The 19,789-nt window shown below is 53.2% G+C and overlaps 1 protein-coding gene across 9 annotated transcripts in view; it reads left to right on the forward strand.

Moving 5' to 3' along the window:
• Positions 1 to 650: 650 nt before the first annotated feature.
• Positions 651 to 19,789, forward strand: part of ADAMTSL5 (ADAMTS like 5) — a 30,991-nt gene continuing 11,852 nt past the window's right edge. For 2 of the 9 annotated variants that reach the window (XM_083483902.1, XM_083483903.1), the window contains exons 1-3: positions 3,412 to 3,614; positions 8,564 to 8,624; positions 18,838 to 18,974. In XM_083483902.1, coding sequence (XP_083340028.1) covers positions 3,427 to 3,614; positions 8,564 to 8,624; positions 18,838 to 18,974 — 386 coding nt within the window. In that variant the 5' untranslated portion in view covers positions 3,412 to 3,426. Of the gene's footprint in view, positions 771 to 3,038; positions 4,456 to 5,712; positions 5,726 to 8,562; positions 8,625 to 18,834; positions 18,975 to 19,789 lie in introns of those variants that run through there. The other 7 variants (XM_083483910.1, XM_083483908.1, XM_083483905.1 and 4 more) reach the window with 7 other exon arrangements.

The following is a 19,789-nucleotide window of genomic DNA, read 5'->3' on the forward strand; positions in this document are numbered from 1 at the left end:
TTTAGGGGGAGCTGCCTTTCACCTTAAGAGCAGCAAGAAATCCAGGTGGTCGGTGCGCCCTCCGCAGCTTACCGAGGTGGCTTGACCTGTTGGATTTCTGTCTCGAGCTGCTCTTACTGCCAAGGGGAGGAAGGGGTCCAGATTCCCCACTGGTCTCCCTTCTCTCCACAAAGACCCTCCGATGGACGGGGGAGGAAAGGAAAAGACGGGAATTCAACAACAGAGACCAACTCGAACTCTCGGCCAAGAAGCTTCGGGAAACTTTGAAATCCAACGGAGTTCCCCTTCCTGGAAGAAACCTCCAGCGCACAGGGCTTCCCCCCAAAGAACCCCGGGAGTTGTAGTTCCCCCCACCCCTTGCAGAACTAAAGTTCCTAGTGTCCTTAGCAAACTACGGGTCCCAGGATTCTTTGGGAGCGGGGAGGGGGGGGGAGACGTCCTATGCTTTAAATGTACGGAGTGGATCTGCGCCCAAACCTCCGCCAGAAGTTCGCCTCGGAGGGGAGGGGGGTTCGCGTGCACCTGAGAGGTGTATTTTAGGACCCGCCTTCTTTCTGTGATTGTCAGTTGCCGGTGTGGCCTAGTAGTTAGTGGCCTGGCCTGGCCTAGGACCTGAGAGAGAGCAGGGTTCGAATTCCCACTCAGCCCTGAAGCTCCTGGGGTGACCTTGGAGTCAGTCCTCATCGCTTAGCCTAGCCTAGCCTACCGTACAGGGTTGTTGTGAGGGAGGAGAGCCAGGTACACCTTGAGAGCCTTGGAAGACAAGAAAGGTAGCACCTAACAATAATTAATAATAAACTTGAATAAACGTTTTACAAACATGGCGCTCTGATAGTTGCAACCCATCCTGGGACTTTAGGGAGAAGGGCTGGCAATTAATTAATAAACAGGGTGGAGGCGGGGCACATTGATACACCAACAATATTTCAATTTCGAGAAATGTTATTTGTGTCGTTACATCACTAAAACATGTCTATACATGTATGAGTACAACCAGTTAACTGTTGGCGTTTGACGAGAGGTGTGCTTTTAGCGCAGCCAACTAAAAAGTTACGTGAAATGTAAAAGTGCTCCAACGTTCTTTTACGTCGTTTAGTTAAGATTTAAAAATACCAAAGGTAAGTTATTCCACTCAGTAATCAGGATTACACATGGTTTTTAAATAAGTTCAGTGGTTTTATTAATAATTTCTAGTTTTTTGAAAATGTCCGTTGGGGTACTTTGATACACTAAGACACAGGGCACATTGATATGTATAAAAGTGCCCTGCTAGTGTAAATTTTGATGTTCCCAATCCTGAAAATATAAATGCTGGAGCTTTCCTACTCATTAAATCTGAAAAGAAAAAAACTGTTGTTTCTAAATATAATATGACCAATAATTAAGTGTCATATCTCAGGGGGGGGAATCAGGATCTTGTACAGTATTCGAAAGAAAATAAAAAAAATCCTTCCAGTAGCATCTTAGAGACCAGCTAAGTTTGTTATTGGTATGAGCTTTCGTGTACATGCACACTTTGTGGTGGGGCATGGGTGGCGCTGTGGGTTAAACCACAGAGCCTAGGACTTGCTGATCAGAAGGTTGGCGGTTCGAATCCCCGCGACAGGGTGAGCTCCCGTTGCTCGGTCCCTGCTCCTGCCAACCTAGCAGTTCGAAAGCATGTCAAAGTGCAAGTAGATAAATAGGTACCGCTCTGGCGGGAAGGTAAACGGTGTTTCTGTGCGCTGCTGTGGTTCGCCAGAAGCGACTTAGTCCTGCTGGCCACGACCCAGAAGCTGTACGCCGGCTCCCTCAGCCAGTAAAGCGAGATGAGCGCCGCAACCCCAGAGTCGGCCACCACTGGACCTAATGGTCAGGGGTACCTTTACCTTTTTAAGGTGCTACTGGAAGGAATTTTTTTATTTTGTTTTGACTACGGCAGACCAACATGGCTACCTACCTGTAACAGGATTTTGTATGTTTGTCTTCCCCATTGTAGAAAATAAGGCATGCGTTGATTTCAAGGATGTTGTTTTGCAGTTGCCAAAACCAAATTTCTCAAAGGGCACATCTCGAACACCATCTCTTCATACTTTTTCTATTGACTTCAATGGATATAATGTGCAATAGACGCTAAACGTTAAGTAATTATCTTATTTTTTATAAGCATTTTGTTTAAATTACTATTTTTTGACTACCTAATGTGAGTTCTTATACTTTTTAAAGTTTTTCCAAAATTGTTTTTTTTTAATACATAGGTGTTTGAGAAAAGATTAATATAAGTTTTGATGTTTTGTTAAGAAAACCTGCCATAAAGTCTATGATATGTGTGAAACACTGTTAGTTTTGATACGTAATTTAGATTTTAAGGAACAAATTGTAAGGCTGATTATGCTATCTCACAATAAAAAATGTGTTTTTTTCCATTAAATTTTTGCAAATACAATTTATGCTTTGTAACAAAGTGCCCCATCCAATGTATCTAAGTGCCCCGTAGGTGGGGCAGAATGATACAAAACCCATTTTTTACTCAAGTCATTATCTTCTCATTATCTTCTAACTTTAATGGTTCTTTTGATTGCTATTATAATATTGATTAGATATGCCATGCATAAAGCAATAATAATAATAATAATAATAATAATAATAATAATAATAATAATAATAATAATAATTTGACTCATTTTTGTTACAATTAGATCTCCCCTTTTTCTCCAAGGAGCTCCAGGTAGCTCACATGGTTCCCCCGACTCCTCATTTAACCTCCACAACAACCCTGCGAAGTAGGCTAGGCAGGGACTGGCCCCGAGGTCACACCAAGTGAGCTTCATGACCGAATGGGGATTTGAACTCTGGTCTCTCCCAGCTCGACGCTCTAACCACTATGCCACGCTGCCATGGGAGACACCCCAGTTTGTGTGTGTGTGTGTCGTGGAGGGACCCCCGACTTCCCACCGCCCTGCCCCTCCATTACCCGCCCCCCTTCTCTGCTTTTTGGACACCTCCCCCCCCCCAAGAGTGCGCCTTTATTTATAGCCTGGCCCTCCCCGCCGCGGTTTGGCAGGCGGCCTGGAAAATGAGGCCGGAGACCGAGGGGGTTAATATTAATCCTCTCTCTCGCCCCCTAGAAATTCACCCTTTGCGACCCTAATCAAAGTTTGCGCCTCCAAGAAAAAGGGGCAAGATTGGAGGGGTGTCGCGCGCCCCGCTCTTGAAATGGGTTCCGCCCCGTTAACAGGGCTCCGAGCCCTCCATTCCGCCCCCGTCTTGCCTGCGTAAAAAGATCCCCGTTGCTGGAGGGGGAATTTGACATGTTCAGGAACCCGAGGACGGCGGGTCCCGCTCCTTCCCTCGCTCCCTCTCTCCTCCTCCGCCTCCCTCCCCGGGACGCCGTCCAAGCCCCGCCGGGCCCCGCTCGCGAGCAGCCGACGAGGCAGCGCGGGAAGGATGCGTCTCGGCGCGGGGGACCCGCTCGCTCCCGCCGCCTGGCCCTCGGGCGCGCCCGGGCGCCCCCTTTCCACAAAGGCCCCGGGACGCAGCGGCGCCGCCAGGCGGGCGGGGAGAAGAGGAGCCGCGGCCGCGGGCGGGCTGGGGAGGCCCGCGGGCCAGGAGCGCGCCGCTGCCGACGGCGCCGGGTGAGTGGGGCTAATCGGCGGGGCGCGCTGGAGATGGGGGAAACTGAGGCTCGGGCCGGAATGGCTCGGCTAAGGTGCTGTGGGGAGGGGGGGGGGTCGCAGACAGGCTGCCGTTCCCGGAGTTGTGGGGTGGAAAAGGCACATCGAGGCCATCGCAAGCGCCAACGCATGTATCTCCCCAGACTTTTGGGGGGCGACGTTTTAGGGATCTCCCTTGGGTGCCTGACTTCAACCTCTCCTGCGGGTCCCTAGTTTAATCCCCGCTGGCCTCTCCAGTTAGGAGAGACCCCTGAGCCTGAAACCTTGGAGAGCCGCTGCTGGCTGCCGGCCAGTGTAGACAATACAGAGCTTCAGCCAGCTCAGTGTTTTGCAGGCTGCCCTGTTCTCTGACTTCTCATTGACGTTATTTACGGTACTTGCATTTTCCCCTGTTCCTAAGCTGCTTACAGGCAAACAAAGACAACTGGACACCCTCCACCTCACCCCCCCACCCCCACCCCGTTAGGATTCTGGACTTCTGTGCTGGATTTTCAGCCCTAACAGAATCATAGAATCATAGAGTTGGATGGGACCCTGAGGGTATTGACAAGCTGGAAGGTGTGCAGAAGAGGGTGATCAAGGGTCTGGAAACCAAGTGTGATGAGGAACGGTTGAAGGAGTTTAGTCTCGGAAAGAGGAGACTGAGAGGAGATAGGAGAGCCATCTTCAAATATCTCAAGGGCTGCCACTGGAAGAAGGAACAAGGTTGTTTCCTCCTGCTCTGGAGGGCAGGACTCGAACCCATGGCTTCAAGTGACAAGAAAGGAGATTCTGACTAAACAACAGGAAGAACTTTCTGAAAGTAAGAGCTATTAAAGAGTGGAACGGTCTTCCTTGGGAGGTGGTGGACTCTTCATCCTTGGAGCTTTTAAAGCAGAGGTTGAATGACCCTCCCTCTGTGATGGAGGCTTGAGCTGAGATTCCTGCATTGCAGGGGGCTGGACTTGATGACCCTTGGGGTCTTTTCCAAATCTATGCTTCTATGATTCCATGCCCAGGGAGTTCCTGTGAGCTGCACTTTCTCAATTTAAGAGAGAAGGAGGCCTAGTGGCTGGGTGGCTGTTAGGGCCATGTAGGCCTATCAGACATTGGAGAATAGGCTGAGGAAAAGTCACTCTGTGAATGCTCAGAGGGCCAAAGCTGAGCTTTGCTGGCTCCAGCAGAGCTGCTGCTCCCCCCAGGCTTAGGCAGGAGAATGGGAAGCGAGTCTGGCTTCGCTCCTGCTGCAGCAGAACTTCATGTGATGCCCCTTAAATCTTGTTTATGTTTCCCCACCCCTGTTTGCTGCCTCCGGCGTTTTTGAGGCATGCAAGCGTCAGGCAGCCTTAAGTGCCGTCTGGCAGCTCCAGGTGCTCAGAAAGGGAGCGCCTGTCCCTGCCCTGTAGAATCAAATAAATGTAGTGTTGGAAGGGATCCAAGGGTCATCTATCCCAACCCAAGAATTGCTCCTGCCCTGAAGGCCTGGAAAGAAGGGGAGCATCTCAGCAAGCGCTCGGTCTGCCCTGCATAGGAAGGGATGTGAGGCAGGGCAGGGGGCTTCTGTCCTCAGCAGGAAGGGGACCACGGCTTTGATATCCACTCCTCCTGCTTTGTTCATACCAGGGGAATGATAGCATGGCTCAACTTGCAGGGAGCCATTCCAGGAACTGGTGGCCCAGTCCCAGCACCTCCTTTTTAATTGTTTTTTCTTTAATAGTACTTTTGTTGATACTTGTCTAAAAATATGCAAAAAACCATACCCATCACAAAATATCTTTTTAGAATACATTATGTGTTTTTATTGTTGTTTAGTCGTTTAGTCGTGTCCAACTCTTTCTGACCCCCTGGACCAGAGCACGCCAGGCACCCCTGTCTTCCACTGCCTCCCACAGTTTGGTCAAACTCATGCTGGTAGCTTCAAGAACACTGTCCAACCATCTTGTCCTCTGTCGTCCCCTTCTCCTTGTGCCCTCCATCTTTCCCAACATCAGGGTCTTTTCCAGGGAGTCTTCTCTTCTCATGAGGTGGCCAAAGTCTTGGAGCCTCAGCTTCAGGATCTGCACTAAGGGGCTGATTTCCTTCAGAATGGAGAGGTTTGTTCTTCTTGCAGTCCATGGGACTCTAAGTATGTAATACATTACATACTTTATCTAAAAAAGAACCAATCCAGAGAGACTTTTTTTAAAAAAGAGGAGAGAAAGAAGAGGGGGAAATAAAGAAAGATAAAGACTTCCAGTTTTTTGTCCTGCACCTAAGCATAGTATAGTGGTACCTCTGGTTACAGACGCTTCAGGTTACAGACGCTTCAGGTTACAGACTCTGCTAACCCAGAAATAGTACCTCAGGTTAAGAACTTTGCTTCAGGATGAGAACAGAAATTGTGCTCTGGCGGCGCAGCAGCAGCGGGAGGTCCCATTAGCTAAAGTGGTACCTCAGGTTAAGAACAGTTTCAGGTTAATAATAGACCTCCAGAACGAATTAAGTTCTTAACCTGAGGTACCACTGTGCAGTATTCACTCCTTAACATCCAAGCTTCCTATCTCCTATAATCAGTATTTTTAGAACCTTTAAGTCACAATATTGCAGGTTCATTTTCTCTTTCATGCAAAAAGTCCATAAGAGGTTTCCAGTCCTGAATCAATGTCAATAATTATTTTTCGAATCAATGGTTTCAAGTTGCAAGAAAGGAGATTCCGTCTCAACATCAGGAAAAACTTTCATGTCACTAAGAGCTGTCTGACAGTGGAACAGTTCTCCTTGGGGTTGGGGACTCTCCTTCCTTGGAGATTTTAAGCAGAGGTCGGATGGCCATCTGTCCTGGATGCTTTAGCTGAGATTCCTGCATTGCAGGGGGTTGGGCTGGATGATTGCTGGGGCTCCCTACCAACTCTATGATTCTGCGATTCTATGATTCTACTCCCACATATGGCTCTGGGTGACTCACGGCTCATGCAGGGTGGGCGGGGGAACCCCTGGCGTTCTGCCCGCCTGTGTCCTTGATTCTCCCTTGTCTCCGGAGAGTCTGGGTTTTCTTTTTCCCACTTTGATTGAGAACATAAGGGGAGCCTGGCTGCTGGATCAGGCCCAAGGGGGCCCACCCAGCCCAGCATCCTCCTCTCACGGGCTCCAAATACCCCTAAGAAACTAGGGATCCAGATAGACTGCCTCAGAGCCTGGAGGTTCCATGAGGGCATACAAAGGCCCTGGCTGCTGGATCAGGCCAAAGCCACCCCCCCTGTCTTGCCCAGCATCCTGTCTCACAGTGGCCAACTAGAGACCTCTTCTGGGACACCCACAAGCAGGAGCTGAGTGCAAGAGCAACCATCTCCCCTCCTGGGGGTTCCAGCAACTGAGATTCAGAAGCATCACTGCCTCCATCTGTTGAGGCAGAGCAAAGCCATCCTGGCGAGTAGAAATCCATAGCCCTTTCCTCCCTCTTTTAAAGCTGTCCAGGCCGGTGGTCACTGCTGCCTCCTGTGGGAGGGAGTTTCACACTTCAACCGAGAAATCCTTCCTTTTCTCTGCCCGAATCTTCCACATTTGTTGGCTGCCCAGGCAGTGTAGTGTTTAGAGAGAGGGAGGAAAACTCTCTCTCTCTGTCTCTCTCTCTCTCCCCCCCCCCCCATTTCCTCTCTTCTGCATTATTTTCTGTAGGCCCTGAATGCAACTGACACCCTCCGAGGGGACCCCTCCCTCTCTCCCCCCCTATTCTTTTTCCAGGGCACGTGAGCCCCTTATCGCTGCTGCCTCTCACCCTCTCATCCACCCACAGGATCGAAATGTCAGAATAAATAAATCTGGCAGCGTCAGGTGGTGTCCAGAACAGGCAGCTTGGAGCTCTCCTCTCCATGCCCAGGGGACTGATTTGGGGGGGGGGGAACCATAAGGGGAAAGGCCCTCTGCACATGCTCAGAGGTCCCCTGGCCATGGGGGGACCCTCTGCAAACTGAGGCTGCAGTTAAGCCAATGAAGAAAGGCTGAAGGGTTTGAGACTTTGAGTTTCAAGAAAAAATGAGGCAGATGTGACCGGGTAGGAGGTTATAAAATGATGCCTGGAATGGGGAGAGTGGCAGGAGGAAAGTTTTCCTCTCTCTCTCCTCCTGCTAGAAATCGTGGACATCCAACAGAGCTGAGGGTTGGAAGATTTGGGACAGAGAAAAGGAAGACTTTTTCGTTAAATTGTGGAACTCCCTGCCACAAGCGGTAGCAATGGCCACCAACTTGACCTGTCCATCCGTCTGTCTGTCTGTCTCACTCCTTCCCCTGATTTCTGGACCATAGAAGCTTCAATCAGACAATGTTGGGTTTTGGGGTATTCCTACCTCCCTCTCTGCTTTGAGTGTCAATTACTCAGCTGGGGCGGTGGCACAAAATGAGGGGTTCACGGCACAAAACTAGCACAAAACATTGGCACCAGTTTGGAGGGGATCCAACATTTCAGGATCAGCCATTAATGAAGCTGGCAATAGGCCCTCGTGAGAGTACAGTGGTGCCCTGCAAGACGAACGCCTCGGAAGACGAAAAACTCGCTAGACGAAGGAGTTTTTCGTTTTCTTAGCCGCTTCGCAAGACACATTTCCCTATGGGCTTGCTTCGCAAAACGAAGCTTGCCCCGCAAGCTCTGGGGATAGCGGGGAAGCGCAGCGCATCTTCCCCGCTGTCCCCGGACCTCTTTTGAAGCAAGGGGCGGCGGGGAGAAGATCGCTTCTCCCCGTTGCCAGCCCCGCAATCTCCGGGGACAGAGGGGAAGGCGCGCGGCGCTTCCCCTCTGTCCCCAGACGGTCTCCATAGGAACGCATTGATTGATTTTCAGTGCATTCCTATGGGAAACCGTGCTTCGCAAGACGAAAAACTCGCAAGAAGAAAAAACTTGCGGAACGAATTAATTTCGTCTTGCGAGGCACCACTGTATTTCCTTCTCTTTCTTGCAGGAGCACCTCTCCCCTGACCACCGTCTTCCTCATCTGGCTGACCTTCCTGTGCACCGTTCAGGTAAGTTGGAGAGCAGGTGACTGGGAGCCCCAGAGGGGCCCCCCCGACCCCCACATGCTGGCAGATCCAGGTTGTTCTGTTAAGGCTGATTTGTTGCTCTCCATAACTCTTCAGCAGGTGGGGTGTGAAGCAAAGCTTTAAGGTGGTGGGGAGGGAGGGAAGATGAGAGTCCAAATCTGGCTTGGTAGAACTTCCTGACGCAGCACAAAATTCACATGAGGAACTCCCTCCCCCAGGAGGCAGCAATGGCTTTAAGCGGACTGGGCAAATTCATGGAGGAGGAGGAGGAGAGGGATGTCGAGGGCCGCAGGACAGGAGAGCTGCTCCTGTGCTGGGATCTCCCTTGGAGGTTTTCCACAGGCAACTGTGAGAGCAGGGGGATGCACTAGATGGGTCTCCTTTGGCCTGATCCAGAAGACAGGCTCTTCTTACATCCACACAGAACCTCCAGGTCCAGAGGCAGTCTCTCTGGGTTCTCAGGTGTCAGGGGTTTAGGAGCAGAAGCACGGGCAAGGGAGGAAACAGAGAGCGAAGGGGAGGAGGCAGAAGAAAAGATGAGTGACGACGACGACCCGAGATCTCCTAGTCTTTCCAGTGAATCAGAGGATTCACAGAAAGGAGCACCAGTGGCGAGGGCAAGGGGGGAGTCTAGGGGGGCACCCCAGGAAGACAGAGCCAGAGAGGACTCAGGGGGGAGCAGCTGGAAATCGGGACCAGCGTCACCGCCAGGAAGCAGGGAAGAGGAAGGGAGCCAGGGGGGAAGCGCTGGCAGCTCACCACAGGAGGGAGGACATGAGTCAGGAGTGGCCACACCTCCACAGGAGGGAGGACATGAGTCGGGGATGGCCACACCTCCATCGGGGAGCGAAGAAACGGTTGAGAGGAAAGTGGAAGGTTGGGCGCGCGCGCCAAGTTCAAATGCAGAGGAAGGCGGCGCAGTAAGCAGCCCCGAAAGAGAGCCAGGTCCTAAAGCCCGGCGCAAGGAGGCAGGAGGGTCTGGGTCAGCGTCAGAAGAATCCCGGAAGGAAGAAGCCCCGGGGGGTAGAGGGACCCAGAGGAGGACAGTCAGGAGGAAAAGGTGGAGCAAGGCTAGGATATTAAGTTGGTGCACACAGGGCGGAGACTCAGACGGAGCTTCGCCGACCTAGCTACTAGGCGTAGAGTTGCGCGCAGCAGCGTGAGAATGGAAACTGTAATTCAATAAAGACTTTTACTTAATGACCGCTGGCTAGCGTGATCCTCTGTGAGCTAGGATCTTCAAGCAGCTCTGACAGTAAGCTCCGTCTCCACTTGTGGGCATCTACAGCCTCGAGGAGGGGAGAGACACAGGTGCCTACTAGCAAGCTCACGAACGGCAGACGACATGACGGCTGAGCAGCAGATAGAGGAACTCAGAAACGCGGTGGCACAACTGAACGCCGAGGCTCTAGCATCCAGGAAGAGGGAGGAGGAAGCAGCCGCAGCCTGCAGGGATCTCCAGGTCAGGTTAGACGTGCTGACAAAGCAGACACCCCGGCAGGAGGGCATTGGGTTGGCGAGACGGACAGGCGGGCTGGTCTCTCACTTCGATGGGAACCTGCAACAGTATCCCAACTTTAGAGCCGACGTACTGTGCGCACTGCAACTGCTGCATAAAGACTTTAGAGATGAACAAGAGAGAGTGGGGTTCATCATGTCCCATCTGCATGGGGATGCGAGAGCATGGCTACGCAATTTATGGAGAGATAAGGATCCGGCGCTACAGAATGCAGATGCCTTTATTAAAGCAATGGATGGGTGTTTTTTATCAAGTATTGACGTGGATCTTGCACGGAAGGAGGTGCATGGGCTGAGACAAGGGAGGGCCAGCGTCAGGCAGTACCATGCCCGCTTTTTCGCCTTGGTCAGTGCCCTGGAATGGGACAGAGATTCGGCTCCTGTAAGAGACCTCTTTTGGGAGGGGCTGCATAACTCGATTAAAGATGAGATCGCCAGGGGGGAGAGACCCCGAACCACCCAGGAGGTCGTTCAGAGGGCACTGGCAGTGGGGGTGAGGCTGGAAGGACGTCCGTGGAACAGGGACGAAGGGCGTGGAGGGCGCGAACCAGCCGGGGGCCCCTCCTTCTTTCCCAGGGAAGCAGCGCGGGCGCAATCCACACCTCCGCCAGGAGGAGGAGCCGAACCTATGGAGGTGGGAGGTGCAAGGGCTCAGTCAGCAACCAGAGCCCTAGCACCAGCAGCAGTGAAAGCGAAGCCTCCTAGAGGGAACAGGAAGTGTTACGTCTGTGAGGAGCCAGGGCATATGGCGAAAGAGTGTCCCCAGAGGCCCCACAAGCTCACTGCAGCCTCAGCAATGGTGACTGCAGCAACACAGCAAGGAGGACCACAGCAGGGAAACGAGGCTGTCTGGCTGGAGGAAGAGGCACTGGGGCCCAGCCAGACGTGTTAGTGACGCAGTCCCCAGCGATTTTACAGCCCGTGAACCCCCTCCCGCCCAAACCAGTAGTGAGGCTCACAGCGTCTCTCCAACTGCCCAATGGAATCACCATGGACGTGCCAATCACCATTGACTCAGGCAGCAATGCGGACTTTATAGGGCAGGACTTTGTCGACAGGCACGCTGTGCAGTTGCTGCCGGCCACACTGCCCCTGCAGGTTGTCACGGTGGATGGCAGGGAGCTGCTCGGGGGGCAAGTGGTGAAGCAGACGCCACCAATGGTGATGCGACTTGGGAATCACAGAGAAATCATCAGCTTCAACGTCACTCGACTATCTGACACGCCCATTGTATTGGGCATGAGTTGGCTGGACAAGCACAGCCCAGCGATGGCTTGGTACCAGAGGCAGCTGACCTTCGGCTCTTCCTTTTGTGCTGAACACTGCATCGTGCCCAGGCAGGAAGGAGAGGAAGAGGAGTCACAGCTGCTGCTAGGCACGCTGCAAGCGATTCCACACAAGTACGCTGAATTTTTGGAAGTTTTCTGCGAGAAGGAGGCAGACAGGCTACCCCCTCACAGACCATATGACTGCAAAATTGACCTGCTGCCGGGGGCGGCGCTGCCTAAAGGGAAACTGTATTCCATGTCAGAGGACGAACTGCAGGAACTCAAAGAGTTCATTGACCATAATTTGCAACGCGGCTTCATCCGGGAGTCCAGGGCAGTGGGGGGCAGTCCCGTATTCTTTGTTAAGAAGCGGGACACGCCCCAGAAAAGACTGGTAGTGGATTACAGGATTTTGAACAGTCTGACTAGGCCATCGGACTTCCCCATGCCCCGTATTGACGACCTCCTCGCAAAGGTACGGAAGGGCAGAGTGTTCACCAAGTTGGACCTGCGGGGGGCGTACAACCTCATTCGCATGCGGGAAGGAGATGAGTGGAAGACAGCCATGTTCACGCCACTGGGGACCTACGAATATAGAGTTATGCCTTTTGGATTGCAAAATGGCTCCCACGTTTTTCAAGCGTTTATGCATCACGTGTTGGCGGGACTTCTCTACAAGACGTGCGTCTGTTTCTTAGATGACATCCTGATCTTTTCGGAGTCGCAGCAGGAGCATGACGGACACGTCAAGGAAGTGCTGAGCAGGCTAAAGCAACATAGGCTCTACGCCAAGCTGGAGAAGTGCCAATTTGACGTGCCGGAGGTGGATTTTCTGGGCTACAAGCTGTCTGACAAGGGGCTCGCCATGGACAGCGCCAAGGTTCGAGCGGTGTTGGATTGGAAGAGTCCGCGCAACCGGAAGGAGGTCCAACGGTTTGTCGGCTTTGCGAACTTCTATCGCAAGTTTATCAAGGGCTTCGCGATGCAGACAGCGGCCATCACTGACACGCTTAGCTCCAAGAAGAAGAAGTTCGTTTGGACAGCGCAGGCGGAGCAGTCCTTTCAGGCACTCAAGCGTCTCTTCGCGTCGGAAGAGCAGCTGCTTCATGTCAACCCCAGCAAGCCGATGAGGGTGGAGACAGACGCCTCGGACAGAGCCGTGGGGGCGGTCCTGTTGCAGAAAGACCCGCAGGGGGTGTGGCGACCGGGAGCGTTTTACTCCAGGAAGCTCAGCAAGTCCGAACAGAACTACACCATCTGGGACAGGGAGTTGCTGGCCATTCACGCAGCGTTCAAGGCGTGGAGGCACTTTCTGATCGGCGCCAAGCACACGGTGCAGGTTTGCACGGACCACAAGAATCTAGAGCACTGGCGCACGGCACAGTTCCTGAACCAGAGGCAGATACGTTGGGCTGAGTTCCTTGCAAACTTCGACTTCCGAATAGAGTATGTCCCGGGGGACACCAACATCATGGCAGACGCTCTCTCCCGTAAGCCACAGTATCTGGAGGACGCAACGCCAGCGGCCGCCATGCACATCTTCGCACCAGCAGTGTGGGCGTGCGCCGCGGCGACCGTGGACCTAGAGGCGGTGCGACGTGCGTTGCAGGAGGACTCCTTCGCACAAGCAAAGATGGCAGAGGTGCAAAGGGGCAAGGCAGCGGCCGACGGTTTCCGGCTACGAGATGGATTGCTCATCCGAAAAGGGGCCATCTACGTGCCGGGAGACGAACTTCGAGCCAAGGTGCTGCAGCAGCTGCACGACGCGCCCACGGCCGGGCACTTTGGCAAGGAGAAGACGGTGGAATTAGTAGCCAGGGATTTCTGGTGGCCTGGAATGAGAGGGGAGGTCGCAGACTACGTGGCGAGGTGCGACACCTGCCAGAGGGCCAAACCAGTGCACAAACCGCCGGCCGGACTGTTGGAACCGCTGCAAACTCCGGTCGAACCTTGGGAAAGGGTGGCTCTGGACTTTGTCACGGATCTGCCCAGCTCAAGGGGCAAGACGGCAGTGCTGGTGGTGGTGGACCTGTTTTCCAAGATGGCGCATTTCATTCCGTGTGCGAAGGTGGCCACGGCGGAGCAAACCGCCAAACTGTTCATAGACCACGTGTTCAAGGTTCACGGTCTGCCACGGTCTATTCTGTCCGACCGGGGGCGGCAGTTCATCTCGAATTTCTGGCAGAAGCTGATGGGCTTCCTGAACGTCAAGATCAACCTGGCGTCGGCGAGACACCCGCAGACCAACGGGCAAGCGGAGCGGGTCAATGCCATCATGCAGCAGTACCTGAGATGTTATGCAAATCAACAGCCTGCGACGTGGGTGGATTACCTACCGCTTGCCGAGTTCGCCTACAACAACACGAAGCACGTGTCCACGGGGGTCACGCCGTTCTTCGCCAACAACGGGAGGCACCCCAGAACCTTCCCGGGACTGGAAAGAATGGGGGAGGGGGAGCCGCAGACAGCAGATGCGTTCGCGTCGGAGCTGCAGGAGGTCCACGATCAGCTGAGGCGCCACCTGGAGCTGGCCAAGCACGCATACAAGGTACAAGCAGACAAGCACAGAAGGGTTGGAGAAGAGCTCCACGTGGGAGACTGGGTTTGGTTAGCAGCCCACGCAGTGCCGGCCAGGTCGTTGGCCAAGAAGAAACTAGGGCATAAGCAACTGGGGCCCTACCAAGTCGAAGAGCAGGTCAACCCGGTAGCTTTCAGACTGGCACTTCCGGAGGGTTCCAGAATGCATCCGGTATTCCACAGATCGGTGCTCACTCCCTACAAGGCACCGCACAGGTTCCAGGAACCCGGAACAGCGCCGAGTCCGGTCAGAGACAGAACGGGGCACGCGGAAGTGGCACAGAAGGAGCGCATCAACGAAGTCACTGAGATTTTGGACTCCAGATGGGGGGAAGAGGGGGTAGAATACTTTCTCGCCAAGGAGGGCACCCCGGCCAGTGCGAACAGCTGGGTGCCGGGCTACGCCTTGGACGAACCTCTCCTCAAAGACGAGTTTCATGCCCTCTTTCCCCATAGACCTATGCCAGCAGAATATTTTGACGACTGGCTTTTCACGCCCACACTTTCGGCCAGCACTTTCCGGGGGTTCGACTCGGACGAGGACCCGACACAAGACGTCCGTTCCCCGGAGGGGTCGCCCTCGGGATCTGCATCAGAACCCTCGTATTGGTGGGACGATAGGCCAGAGGAGCAGTGGCGCAGACGGTGGCTGGAAGGCCCAGGACGAGCAACACCGACGGGAGGAAGTGAGGGAGAGACGGACATGGACGTTTTCGGGGACGACCCTGGTTTCGAGCACGGCGGCACAGAGATGGAAGCGGAGGTGACTGTCGTCGACGAGAGCGGGGAGGAAGACCCGGGAGACTTCAGATGGAGGCCTGCCACGGGAAGCGACCGATACCCGACGTTCGTCCCTTTGCAACAGCAGCCCCCAGCTCCAGCACCGGAAGGAGGGGAGGGGGGAATGGGGGGCTTCGAGGGGGGGATGGATGTCAGGGGTTTAGGAGCAGAAGCACGGGCAAGGGAGGAAACAGAGAGCGAAGGGGAGGAGGCAGAAGAAAAGATGAGTGACGACGACGACCCGAGATCTCCTAGTCTTTCCAGTGAATCAGAGGATTCACAGAAAGGAGCACCAGTGGCGAGGGCAAGGGGGGAGTCTAGGGGGGCACCCCAGGAAGACAGAGCCAGAGAGGACTCAGGGGGGAGCAGCTGGAAATCGGGACCAGCGTCACCGCCAGGAAGCAGGGAAGAGGAAGGGAGCCAGGGGGGAAGCGCTGGCAGCTCACCACAGGAGGGAGGACATGAGTCAGGAGTGGCCACACCTCCACAGGAGGGAGGACATGAGTCGGGGATGGCCACACCTCCATCGGGGAGCGAAGAAACGGTTGAGAGGAAAGTGGAAGGTTGGGCGCGCGCGCCAAGTTCAAATGCAGAGGAAGGCGGCGCAGTAAGCAGCCCCGAAAGAGAGCCAGGTCCTAAAGCCCGGCGCAAGGAGGCAGGAGGGTCTGGGTCAGCGTCAGAAGAATCCCGGAAGGAAGAAGCCCCGGGGGGTAGAGGGACCCAGAGGAGGACAGTCAGGAGGAAAAGGTGGAGCAAGGCTAGGATATTAAGTTGGTGCACACAGGGCGGAGACTCAGACGGAGCTTCGCCGACCTAGCTACTAGGCGTAGAGTTGCGCGCAGCAGCGTGAGAATGGAAACTGTAATTCAATAAAGACTTTTACTTAATGACCGCTGGCTAGCGTGATCCTCTGTGAGCTAGGATCTTCAAGCAGCTCTGACATCAGGGGTATTAGGCCACTGTGAGGAGAGGAGGCTGGACCAGATGGGCCTGTGTGGGTCTGATTCTGACAGCATCCAGCCCAAGCAATGGCTAAACTGCTTGGCCTCCAGCCAAGCTTGGCAGAGAGCAAGATTTTCAGGTGGAAGTTCAGTCTCCCGGTTCCAAAAGACAGCGTCTGGGCAGAGGAGGTGACATTTGCATGGTCAGCCTTGCGCTTCCTTGAGGGGTCCTGCTGCTGCTCCCCCCTTGCTTCCCTAGGTTCAGGATCCTGCTTGGGGCAGCAGATTGGGAGGCGGCTGAGACCGGTGGCTGTGGGGAAGTGAGGCCTAGTGAACAGAGTTGGGGTTCTGGGGGGTTCTGGGAGGGGAGAGTGCTGCCTCTGACGTCAACAGGAAGCCTTGAGACCTGGGTGCAGAGACCATCCAATTTGTAAATACTGTAGTTTTAATGCAATTAGGCTGAAAATGTCCAGAGGCAAGGCGATCATCCCGGCCCCTTTCCCAGGACCCTTGGCGGGAGCAGGATGATGCCAGATTACGATTTCCCTTGGGATCTTTGACGCCAATGGAGGAGAGCACGCAAAGGGGACTGGGGGCCATATCTCCTTCTGGTGGCCAGAGGCCATTGATGGGTGGATCTAGGAGCAAGAGAGGGCGGGGCAATGGTTGCAAGGAAAGTTTCCATCCAAGAAAGAATCTTAGAATCCTAGAATCGTAGAGTTGGAAGGGACCCCTGAGAGTCATCTAGTCTAAGGTTACCAGATGTCCCCGTTTCCCGGGGACAGTCCCCGGGTTTACAAATCAGTCCCCATACAAAATCAACTGAAGTTGAAAAGTGTCCCTGGATTCACTGAAAAAAATCTGGTAACCTTAATCTAGTCCAACTCCCTGCAATGCAGGAATCTCAGCTGAAGCATCCCATCCCAGGCCTGCCTTTGCTTGCTTTGGTGATGGAAGTAATGCTCACCCCCCCCCCCAGCTTCCAGTCTGCTGGCCGCCAACCTGTTTATTCCACCCTCTCCCTGGATGTTTAACCATCAATTTCATGAAACCCATAAGGAGAGCAAAGATCTCCCTCTGGTTTTCTGGGCTCCCTTCTCAGGAGTGGGCCAAACGCACCCCTTTGGCTTGACTCTGCTTAGGCCCTTATGGAACCTCCAGCGCCAGAGGCAGTCTATCTCGGTTGCTAGTTTCTTACGAAGCAGCGTTATCATGATGGACCACACATATCTGCTAATGGGTCCCTGAAGCACAGATTCACACAAAGGGGATCATATAGAGAACAATATTCTAATGGCCCCTTCAATCATGAGCCAGAACTTTGGCTCACCTAGTTCAGTATTGTCTGCACTGACCAGCAGCAACTCTCCAGGTTTTTGAGACTGGGGGGGGGGGGCATCTCTCCCAGTCCTGCCTGGAGCCTTCTGCATACCATGTGGATGCTCTGCTGGAGAGGGGGGAGGGTGCATCTGTCTGTGCAAAGGGCTTCTTTGTTTTCTGAAGCAAGGCAGGCAGGCTCAGGATCCCAGTGAGCTTTGGGGGATTTCCGAGAGGTGGTTTTTTAAAAATTAAAAAAGCAGATTTTTGTGCAAGATATGAGCTAGCTGCCCACCTGCTCCGATGCAGCCCCAATGCTCTTGGCCAGCTGCTCCCACCCACCCACCCTCTCCTTTTGTCCCCATGCACCCCCTTCTCCATCCTCAGTCATTCCTCCCTTGTGGTCACTGCGGTCACCCTGCCACAACAGGGGACGCCTCCACCTTGTGGTCCTGCCCCTTGCTTAGCGCCACAATAAACATTTAATTCCCTTGACCTTCCTTTTGTAAACAGAGTGGGGCCTTCCCAGGCTCCACTGCTGGAAGGAGGATGGAGAGGAGGATCTCCCCCCACCAAAAAACCCCTCCTGCATCTGGGCTGTTTAGCAAAGGCTGATCTTATCTCCCCTCCTGCCTGCAGCCTGAGCTTTTGGGAAGCAGCTTTCCTCTGTGTGTTGTGTGTGCATTGCATGCTCAGGCAGAGCTTGGCTCCTTCACACTGTGGGGAAAGCCCTTTCCAAATGTCTGGGAAGAGATAAAGCAGACTTTGGAAGGAGGCTCCAGACTTTCCTTCAGAGGAGTGGAAAGGATGAGAAACAGACAATTACCAAGACAATGGCTGGAGTGTTTTGTGAAGGCTGAAAGAGCCCCCCCTTCACTGGGCAGTGAGGAAGACTTCACACAAAAAGGAGGGGGTGACGCATGGAGGCAGGTGGGGGCCCCACCCCAATTAACCCCCACCCCAATTTCTCTGGCTTATTGCTCAGGATATTCCCAAATGACTAAGCCATACATCTAGAAGACCTTGGTTATGATCTTTATTATCTGAAAATAGAGATGATGCTTGTACTATTGTAACTTAAGAAAATACGAAAGGACCTTGTTGTTGCACAGGATGTGATGCAGCAGCGAAAAAAGAACTAATGATGCCTCAGCAGAAGTCTAGTGTCCAGATCAAGGGAAGTCCTAGTGCCGCTCTATTCTGCCTTGGTCAGACCACACCTGGAATCCTGTGTCCAATTCTGGGCGCCACAATTTAAGAAGGACCTTGACAAGCTGGAAGATGAACAGAGGAGGGAGGCCAAGATGATCAGGGGTCTGGAAACCAAACCTGATGAGGAACGGTTGAGAGAATTGGGGATGTTTTGCCTCCAAGGGTTGCCACATGGAGAATGGAGCAAGCTTGGTTTCTTCTGCTTAGAGGGTAGGACCTGAACCCATGGCTTTAAGTTACAAAAAAAGAGATTCCACCAAAACGTCAGGAAGAAATTTTTGGCAGTAAGAGCTGTTCAGATGTGGAATGGAAGGTGGTGGACTCTCCTTCCTTGGAGGTTTTAAAGCAGAGATTGGGTGGCCATGGATGCTTGAGGACTTACAGCATCTTAACCTCTACTTAAAAACTTCCAAGGACGACCTTCAAGACAGGACCTTCTCCATGGTGGCCCTACGAGGCGTAGCTGCTTCCCAAAAATGTTGCGTCTCATGACTAGGGGAATTGGGAAGGTAATACCCAAAGCTGCCCTCTTGCCCCCGCACCTGCCAGAGCCTGGTGACTTTGACATCTTCCTTTAAGTAGGGGACAGACCACATGGGCCCCCGGCCCCGCCAGAGACGCCAGCTGGGCTATGGGGCATGGACGCACTGGGGCAGCTGGAGTGCCTGTTCCAGTACCTGCGGGGACGGAGCCTCCTTTCGGACACGACGATGCATCAGGTGAGCTGGGCTGCCCTGTTTGTTGGGGAGGGGGCCATGGGATGTGACTGCCTGGGGGGTGCTAGCATAGGGGTTATGGTTGGCCTGCTGGGCTTCAGGTGGGAGAGACCTGGGTTCAAATCACAGCAGTTGCTTTCGGTCTCCCCTGGCAGCCAACCTGGAGGCTCTCCCACATTGGAAATATTGCCGATATTAATATTGCTCCATTTGAAGCAACTGGACACATAAAAATAGACTCCTTTTTGGAATGAAAACAAGGCCTATAAGTTTAATTGACACTTACTTGCAGAACTTTCTTCAAAACGAACCTGTGGACTGAAACAGACTCTGCATTTTACAAAATATGAAATGATCCCAACAGACCTAGAAGCCAAGGTCTGCCTATCTTGACAGCATCCAATTCTCCTGGAGCTGTTTTCCTGGAGAGCTTCATTTACATCCTCACAGAGCCGGAGAAACAGGCATCACCCTTCCAAGATGGCAAACTGGCAATTCAATACCTCTCATGTGATCTAAGGTTAAACACTCATGTGTTACCTAGCAGAAAACAACAATAGTTAATTATTAACTCAGAGCTCAGAGTAAGGCTGAGCTGTCTTGATCTAGTTACCTGGGAGTAAGCTCCATTGACTACAGTGGGACTTACTTCTGAGTAGGCAGTGCCAGGCTCCATTGACAATAAAGGAATAAACACTCCCCACATTTCCTAAGAATTGGCTAGCTGCGGAAGCATCGCAATGAAAGACTTGAAAGTGGATTGGTGATCTTTTCCTTCAAAATTGTAGGAAGGGCTTTGTATGCCAGCGTCATCGTTT

The sequence above is a fragment of the Podarcis liolepis genome (assembly GCF_965112155.1).
Source record: "Podarcis liolepis genome assembly, chromosome: 18".
NCBI lineage: Eukaryota > Metazoa > Chordata > Lepidosauria > Squamata > Lacertidae > Podarcis > Podarcis liolepis.